Source organism: Gasterosteus aculeatus, chromosome X (genome assembly GCF_964276395.1).
Source record: "Gasterosteus aculeatus chromosome X, fGasAcu3.hap1.1, whole genome shotgun sequence".
Lineage (NCBI taxonomy): Eukaryota > Metazoa > Chordata > Actinopteri > Perciformes > Gasterosteidae > Gasterosteus > Gasterosteus aculeatus.
Genome location: NC_135698.1, coordinates 7627747 through 7637269, shown reverse-complemented (window position 1 = coordinate 7637269; position 9523 = coordinate 7627747). Strand labels below are relative to the sequence as shown.

The 9523-nt window shown below is 49.8% G+C and overlaps 1 protein-coding gene across 1 annotated transcript in view; it reads left to right on the top strand.

The window, feature by feature from the left end:
- The first annotated feature begins 441 nt into the window (after nt 1-441).
- LOC120808936 (homeodomain-interacting protein kinase 2-like) overlaps nt 442-9523 on the top strand; it is a 61005-nt gene continuing 51923 nt past the window's right edge. The window contains exon 1 of the mRNA XM_078082997.1: nt 442-952. Coding sequence (XP_077939123.1) covers nt 934-952 — 19 coding nt within the window. The 5' untranslated portion in view covers nt 442-933. The remainder of the gene's footprint in view (nt 953-9523) is intronic.

Here is a 9523-nt window from a genome sequence, read left to right as displayed (position 1 = left end):
TGTATCATTGTTGTTGTTGTTGTTGTTATTATTAATCTTTTGTATTAGTAATAGTAGTAGCTACTACTAGTTAGTAGGTTAATACGTTATCTTTTTTAATATATGGTGTGCATCCAACTCAAACCTTCACATTCACCATCAAAAGGAGGAAAGAGAAGAAAAAAATCGTAATAACTTAATTACGGCAAAAGTAGCAATAGAGACGTATTGGTTAATTCGTGTTTTATTATAATAGTACCGCAATTGCTGTTTTCTTATCTATTTTTTTTAATCAATTTTAAATCATCTTCTATTTCATTCTGATATTCCGTTTTCTGATCAGGCATTGACTCAAATGCTTTTTATTTTTTATATATTTGCTTCCATCGTATATTTGTATGTATCACCACCAGCATCATTTTGTTTCTGTGAGGCGGGTCGCGGTGCTCGCGTGCGATCCCCGTCGCCTCCATCGACTCGCTCTGCGCTCGACTCGCTCACTGTACAGCAGAAAACTCGCTGCGCTCCGAACGGCTGCAACTTTTGCAGGGACTCCTCGCTCCACAGACAATGTCGCACGATAGCTGAAGTGAACCCGTCCGCCGCGGCTCGTCGCCCGAGCCTCCAGATAAAGAAAAAAGGACGAAAACAACAACAACAACAACAACAAAAAAGCCTCGCAGGCTGTCTGGGACACCGGATCGCACAGCCGTCTCCTCCGTCGCTCCCCTCTGCGCATCGGAACCTGCGTTTGGAGGAGAAGAAGAAGAAGAGAAAAAACAACACGCCTGGATATGAATGATGAGCCTTTCCCTCACTAATGAACTGGGCCGGTAAATGCAGGAGACCGCGGCGACTCTCTCGTCACTGTTTCAAGATGGCAGATTTTCATTGAGTTTTGAGCAGAAATCTCGCTTTATATTTTTGCCATGAATAACAGGAACCCTTGCACCGATGGCCCCTGTATACGAAGGTAAGATGCTTCTGAAAATGGGCTGTTTTTCGCCCCCCCCCCTCCCTCTCCTCTCCTCTCTGTCACTGAGACCTATTGAGAATGAATTGTGATACGACTGAATTGCGGCTGACCGGGAGAGAGAGAGAGAGAGAGAGAGAGAGATAGAGAGAGAGAGAGAGAGAGAGAGACGCGTCGCCGCTTCCCCACCAACATTACGCGCAGTCTGCAGCTTGTTTTGCGTCGCGTTTATCTGTCGGACAAGCGCGCTGTCAAACGTCCCCGCGGCGCGCAGTGGAGTCCTTTCTCGCACCCGGTACGGCGGCACGGCCCCGATCCCGAGAGTGTAAAAGGTCCGGGACGCAAAGTGCGCGCGTCGCGCTGGTTCCCGGTGCGGACGATCGCCGGCGCGTTGAGAGGAGACGGGATGAAAGGAAAAAAAAGGTCGAGAGACCCGATCGGGTGCGAGTCTCGCCTCCGTTCACCCTCGTTCCGTCCCGGTTATCCATCGCGTCCGTCTTTACGTCGTTCACCGCCTGCTGTGAATTGATTCAAAATGTTGTTGTTCTATGAGTTTTTTTTTATTTTAATTTTTTTAAAAGGACGTATAATCGCCACCGCTGCAGTATTTCAGCGGTGACTAATCCAATTGAGAGAAGGCTCGCGCACGCGTCTCTAACGTGTTTGCTGTCGTAACAGCTTTAGAGAAGAAGAAGAAAAAAAATATATATATTTAATCTACGAGAGTCATTCAGATAACCGACGTGTTGGCTTTGCGATGCCGTTGCAGAGGTGCGTTACGGATGTTAAACAGTGCGACATTGCAGTGCAACTGCAAACAGGACCAATGAATTAAACTCTGCGACGAAGAGCAGATCAAACAATTCCACGTGATGTTATCTGAGATTTTGCTTCAATCCCTGTGTGATGCACTTAGTTACGGCAGCTTGCAGTCATACATTAAGGCGGATCACCTTTAACAGCATCTCCAACGGAAGCACAGGTTCACATGCTAATCGGACGCTCCTGCTAATTGACAGCACAAAGCAAGCGACGAGCCACGCTGGTTTCCAATATTTATGTCCCAATAGCTTCGAGTTTTGATGTGTACTCTATAGTCCCTCTGCTGGAGTTACAGGAAACGCCTCCTCCCTTATTGAGAAAAAGAACTGTGAAAAGTGAAGGTATGGAAACATCTCAGTGAAAGGAGGGTTTCTAATATGGATGTTAGTTTATATAATAGGCTGCTTTAGAAGACACACTGCTTGAACAACCATAAGGTTGCCACAACCCCCCCAAAGTGCTGTCATGTCGCTACAATAATGTAGAGGGTTTTTTCCTCGGGAGGGGGGTGTGTGTGGAAGTTCACAGGCGTAGCCCGAGACGAAGGCTCTTCAACATGAAAGGGAAAAGTTGAAATCAGACTCCTATGCAAAAGGTAATTATTGTAAATGACCTTCCCCAGCTTTCCCCCCCTTTGCCACGGAGAGGAGGAGAAACGGAAGAGAAACAGGCGGCGGGGGGGGGGGGGGGGGGGGGGGATTAATTACCTTGCCTGTCCTCCTCGGTGTTGGAGGGGCCTGTCATGTAGAGCCGTCATGGAAATGACCAAAGTCAACAGGGGGGAGAATAGGTTTCGAGGGGAGGGGGGCCTTCACGTAGGCTGAGACAAGGCAACTAACTTTGGATATGAGCTCCGATAGTTTTAACTCGAGCTTTGCAGTAGACAGTTGTTCATGTTTGTTAAAACCCGACTTCACGCACGCGGCCATTTATTTGGACTCATTTCTTTCAACGCAGGGGAGATTTTCAGGAATGTTTACGAAGCTTCTGGTGATCACTGTTCTTTTTTTTTACGTGTTTGCCTTTGGTCCGTCTTGGCCCAGACAAGGGGGGGGGCTATGAGGCGGGGAGCCCGGTCTCATAACCCAAACTGACACCTTGATGGATGTCCGATGTACCGAGCAGGTCCAGCAGCCCCCCAGCTGTGGAAAAAGCTAATATTCACACACCGCCAAAAAACCCCGCCTGCCCTCCCTCCTCCTGGCTATAGATGTTGTGGTCGCGCTCATGCCCGCGCCGGCGTTTGTCTCCCGTCTGCCTACAGACGCGTCCGCACACATGTGGCTTTCGCCCATTTGTACGGCCGGCCTGCAGAGAGGGGATTAGACAGCTGCGAGGCGCCGGGCCACCAGGCAAGCGAGGCAGCCTCCCTTTGCGGATCTGCCTCTCACAGGTCAACCAGTACTATTTCAGGGAGGGTTTATTCATTCACGCCAGGGGGAGATGGACACAGACTCAGAGGCTCGCCGCTGAGGACGAGGACGATAGCGGGGACAGGCCAGATCAACGCTTCGCCCATTTGTTAATAACCCCATGGTTTCCAGGTACGGAGAATGTACCTTGCCCCCCACCTCCCCTCTCCCACACCCCTTCCTCTCCCCCTCACGCTTGTTTGGACCCGCTTGATTGATATCTTCCTCACAGGCTACGACCCAGACCTAAGCTCCGGGGTTGCGGCTTTTCAAAACTTTGATTAGAATTGCAGGAAGAACCCTGGGGGCCTTTGGGGGGGGGGGGGGGGGGGGGGGGGCTCCCCGGTGGCAGAGTCCGGGGGAACCAAGTGGGGGGGGGGGGGGGGGGGTCGGTCTCTCTTCCTGGCTGTTATGACAAGCGGGGAGTTGTGTTTAGCTCTTCACTGTCGTACAGCGGGGAGAGACAGAGGCCTTGGGAGGGACGTTAGCTAAACAGTTGAAAAGAGACGGGGCAATTTTTTAAATAGCTCACCGGAAAGAACACTCGTCGCTCAAATCCTGGGCCGCTGGCGTAAATCTCCTGTGGGTGCCATTGAAAGTGTTTATCTCTTGTCGTTTCCTGTCGCTCGGTGGCCGTTTTGACCTGTTTCGCCGACCCGACGGCGTCACCGCGTGACTTGTTTGCTCAGAAAGGGTTATGAAAAGGGATAAGCCGTCTTCGGTAGTGCCGCTTTTGCATTATTCAAAACTTCCGAAAAGGGAAAGGCAAAGGGAAGAGAAGCCCGGCGTTCAGGGGCGTCTTTGTGCTATTGATTTGTTGAAGCATTTAGGAGAAGAAGCTGAAGCTTTTGGAGGAGGGGGAGGGGGGGGGTTGTGTGGGGGGAAGTGTGTGTGTTGCTCTGTTGAAGACAAGGGAATACGTGAGCCCGCTGAAATAGTTCACAGGTGTGATCAGATCAGGTTGGGATACACATGACATGGGCTTGAGGGGGGGGGTCGTCACGTCACCCTGAACTGAAATGACAGGTTGGTAGAGGCCAGTCTGACAAAGGAGGCCCAGCCCTGAATACGAGAGCACAATAGTATTTCAGCAGGCTTCTCTCTGGTCAATTTCTCTGGAGTGAAACTGCCTTTACATCATTCCACCGGCTCTTTTTCCCCTCTCGCTTTCTTTCTTTAGCTTGGATCAAATTCAACTGAGATGCAACGGGGACTTTGTCCAATTCTTCTCATTTTCTTTTCAGTCAGTGAGCCTCCCGTTCTAGTGCTTCTGCCACGCGTTTTCGGGACGTCTCTTCCGAGAAACCCCCCCCCCCCCCCCCCCTCGAAAGTCGTTGTCTGCGCCGTCCCTCGAGGCGGGAGACTGCCGACACGAGTTTCCTTTTTTAATCGAAGGAGGAGGCTTTTTGGGGATGGAACCTCAACCGCCGTCGGCCGCTTACACGAGGCGTATCCGCGCCGGTTGTCGTGCATCATGTGTGAAGGCCCCTTTCTTCTCCCCTCGCCGTCGTTTCACACGCCGTGCGTGGTTTGTCGGCTTTGTGTGGAACAGCTGCCCCTGGCTCTGACTAAGCGGTGCAACAACTCCGAGCCCTGTTAAGTAAGGAAGCGGCGGCGGGCATGAGTTGAGTTGCAAATATGTGATAGCCGCGTTGAAAGTGATTTAAAGCGCCCAACCAGCTGAACCGGTGAGGGTTGGCCTTTAGTTTGAAGGTCGGCGGTTCGATCTCTGGCTCCGAAGCCAACGTTGCTGGCCAGGCGCTTCTCAGCAGTCCCCAGCTGCTTGGGGTGCTTAGGAAGGGTTTAATGCACAGGCACAATTTCATTGACATGATGGTTTAAGGTTTTTGATTTATGCATTGTGGAAACCTTGGTCTCGGTGGGTTGCAGCATTACCGAAATCTACGTCCAACTTCTCGTATTTGAGGATCAGCGGAAGAGACGAAAAATAGACAAAATGACCCTCTTAAATCTAGATAACCTCCTCCTGCTAAAAGTAATGTAATGAGCGCTCCGGAGGGAGGATGAGAGCGTCTCTGCGCCTCATGACGCATCCATCGCTTTGATCTGAGCCACGGTTCAAACAATGGTTCACTTTTACTGCTTCGCAACATACTACCGAGTGAATGAAGCCTTTTGTTAACCTTGGGCCTGCTAAGCCATAATTACACCAGGATTCCTTTAGCATAAAGGACACTTTATGTGCTGAGGGTGTCACTTTTTTTTTTTTTAACGCCGCATTTTAAAGTGGGTTATTCTGATCTGCATTTTTTAGCTCGCATGCCACGGATCGCTTGCTCACTTTGCAATCATCCTTCGCCAATGATCCCCCCCCCCCCCTCCGGTTCCCACCCCCACCCACCACACCGCGTTTCCCCTCCCCGCCCCTAACAACCACCTCTTATCTGTCCTTCCATCCCGCTCTGTTTGTTGATAAGCCGAGAGGCCATTGGCCAGCGCACATGGTGCCCATGTGACACTTCAGCGACAGCCTGGTGGCCAGATTGGACGCCCTATGAATATCTGTGTGTGTGTGTGTGTGTGTGTGTGTGTGTGTGTGTGTGTGTGTGTGTGTGTGTGTGTGTGTGTGTGTGTAATTGGAGGCTGGCTTGAGAAGATGTCTCAACTACTGTAGCTTTTTTTGTTCTCTCTAATCATTGACCCCCCCACCCATTAAAAAACCCTCCAGCTACTCCCGACTCCTCCTCCCTGAGTCCCCCCCCCCCGGTTGGTCTTATTGCCATCACTAAGCCCCCCCAAACCGAACCACCAGCTTGTTTGTGACGCACATTGTCCCAGGTCTTAATCCTATTGTCTGTGACCAGTCCAGTTGACGTGGCGCCCTCTAAGAAGGGAGCTGCCGCTGCTGGCTGTGTTCATCGCCGGCTGTTTTGGCCTTTTCAACCTGACCCGTCACGCTGCACGTGCACTCCGCGACAGATGACGTGGTGAACGCCAGTTTTGGTCAATTACACAATCACACAAAGCTCAAAGTGAAAAATGGTTTGCAGTTTTCAATCAATCCTTCTCATGAAGTCCAAAACGTGTCTTCTGAGTGAAGGAGACAGAGGATGGAGATGCAGATATTGGTATAAACTGTGAGAAGGTTTTAATCATCACGATTAGGCCACCAAGGTTTGGCCTCCTTAAGGTATATACTCTCGTATTCATGTCCGGCCAAACGTGGAGCGAGTGCCGGTGCCAGCCCCATCACCGCTCCTGGCTCCGGCCCCTCTCGGTCGGGGAAGCGGAGCGCCGGGCGGCTGCTGGCGGCCCCTTCACAGATGGCTGCAGGTACAGCGCTGCGCGCTTGGCCGATAACCAAAGGACTTCAAAGCTCTGTGGAAAACGGCGCTCGGGACCGTGACTTTCCAGAGCCAGGAGGCAAAAAAAAAAAGGAGCAGGACGAGGGGAAAGGAGGCGGCAGTAGACAAAGGCCGCAGGGGTCAAAAGAGTCAACAGACATTGACATGGAGCAGCTTTAGCGCTCTCCTTTTCCCGTAACGTACTTGCTCTTATTTTTTCTTCTTTCTCTCACAGTCCTCTTCTCATCTTCTTACTTTACGTGCCGTGTGATAGTCAGTGTTCCGTTACTGTGAAAGCTGTTGCAAAGACACCAGGACCAGGAAGGGTTATAAAAAGTGTCGGTCACCGTTACAGACAGAAGACAGTGAAGAATCAGCTTCAGGATTCAGTAAACTAACAAGTCGCACGTCCAGAACAGCAGGAGGGGAGGAAGTGTCACAATGTGTTGAGAGCTTTTAAGAATGTAATAGAATTGTCTGTGTATTGATTTTGTATTCACATGGAAAAAGGACTTCTAGTTACGCTGAAGGCTGGATGTCATCCTTTTTATGAGCTTTTAAAGGATAATGTAAAGAGAGGGGGAGGGGATGTTAAAAAGTAATTGGTTCAATCACACTATCTGCGCTCTACACACTGCTGTGTCCCAACTGTAAGGAAGATTTGCTCACAGCTGCACGAGCATCTCTGAAGATATTTAGTAACATTCAGTTTTAAAAATGCAACATTTGAAGAAATTGTCGTGATTATTATTTTATTCCTTTTGTTAGAACGTCCTATTATAGCGTTGAGCAATATATTCAACATATTCTTAACCAAACGTTATTGCTATCGTCACGAATAGCATATTATTACATATAGCAGTACCCGTTGTATGTTTCTGGGCTTAAGTGTGTTATACCTCGTAGATCCACTTCAAAGCTCCGAAGCCCCAGGCGCCATCGCAGACGACCAGCAACTCAGCCCGGCAGCCCTTTGAAGAGACCCCTCAGGTTAGCCTGAGAGACAGACGTCCTATTCCACGTCCCCTCTGAGGCCCGTAGCCCTGAACCCTCGGGGGCATAACTGACGTCACCTGGTAAATGGGTTAGCCGGAGAGGCTGCAGGGGTCTGAAATGACATAAAGCGGCAGAATATCACGTTGACTTGACACTAAACACAAAGCGTTGTTACTTCCTGATTGGACGTCTTGCAGGCTCTTGCCTTACAAAACGAGAGGGGGAGTATTTGTCAAATATAGCGGTTTACTCGGTTTTGTCGAAACGGTTTCAGTAAAGCAAAGAAAATGTTGATGGTAAAACCAGGTGTGTAGCAGTCTCTGCTTGTATCCCGCATGGGTAGATTTAATATGCCAGGCCAAACACCCGTTTGCCGCCCTCTTTGTTTACCTCCTTTTATCTAATTCATTGGGCTTCCACTGGCAGGCCCACGTTTTACGTCATGACCCTGTGAATTGTGGGCAATTCAAACAGGTAATGTCTACACAAAACACGCGATTCCGGAAAGTGTTTCATAAAGGCCTCGAAATGTCTCTGAGTGCCCTCAAGAACTCGCCAGTTTGACAGTCGGACAACACTAAATCCTCGTGGACTTTCCGGGAACTAAAAAGTCCTTCAGTCCGTGAGTGTGGAATCTGGGATTGGGTCCAGATAGTGAGAATTGCGGAGGGACAGAGAGAAACAAATCTTGAGGAAAAAAGAAAAAAAGGAGGCAGGGGGGGGCAGTGAAGCTGGTGTGGGGGGATGAATACCCTCTTGTGAGGGGCCCGTGGGCCACAGGGGCACTGCCAGAGGTCAGGGGAGCTTGGGGGGGGGGGGTGGTTCGGAGTCAGCGGTCTGAGAGAGCGAGAGAGTTGGGTGGTGGCGTTGGGGTTTATATCTCGCCCCTTGTCTTCTTCAACCTGTCTCCTCCTTACATCTGCAAACACCCCTTGGCGTCCGCTGACGCACACAAACACACTCCCGCCCCTCCGGCACTTTTAAAGAAGTTGGCCCCCTGGAAAAGGACAAAAGTTGACCTTTAGCTACGTGGATCTTTTCTGTTTCCTTTACCGCTAACATTTCTTTTTTTCAGGGAAGCTTGAGGGAGGGAGACGTGAATTCATTAAACATAAAGACATTCGGATATAAACAAGTGGCGTCCGTCTCAGCAACCACATCCAGATCCTTCCAACATTTGACCAACGCCCTACTTGCGTTTCTATCTTTATTCACGGCAAAGCTACTTAACGGACGGTGAATCATCATTTACTGGCGTCCTACAGGCCGTCCTTTCCATCTGTTAAAATCCCTCTCAGCTACTGCTCAGCTGGGAATTCAGCTCAGACCACAGGAGCAAACCCACTCCACTCCAGTTCACAGGGTAGAAGTTTGTCCTATTATTATTTTAATTGTGGAGATCAACCACTTCTCCTCCTGAAAATGTTTACCTTTCACGCAAGCCAAATTCAAATGCTCGTACTCTTCATGCTGTGTGGGTGTTAAATGGATGGTCACAATAGCCCTCTGCTGCCGGGTTTTGGCTGCTATTTGCGACCGCAAGGACGCCGTTAAAATGATCGGCTAAAGCCATATATTGTCACGCCGAATCAGACGGGCCTGAATTGGTTCGCCATGTTTATTACCTCAGCTCCGCGGCCAAATACATTCAACACACATGTTTACGGCGCACTGTCCGTTGGATTAAGGATACATATGCATTTTTATAAATTGGTATGAGAGCATGTGTGTGTGTGTGTGTGTGTGTGTGCTATGATCTTTTAAAAGCTGTTGGAATATTTAGCACGATGGGCCTCCTCACTTTGTCGAAGGCAGAACGTGAGGAGCTGCACAAGTAGCGGGGGGGTTAAAAAGAAGACGATGAAGAGAGATTAAGAGATTAGAACAATTTGTCGAGCGTGTGCGTGCGGATGAGTCACCTGCAGCTCGGAGGGAGGAGTGTACGTTGAGGCATTTTAGGGGTGAAAAAGAAAAAAAAAACGTCTGTCGTCTAAATTAGTCTGATCCGTGGCCTTAATAAGCCCTAAGAAGCAACT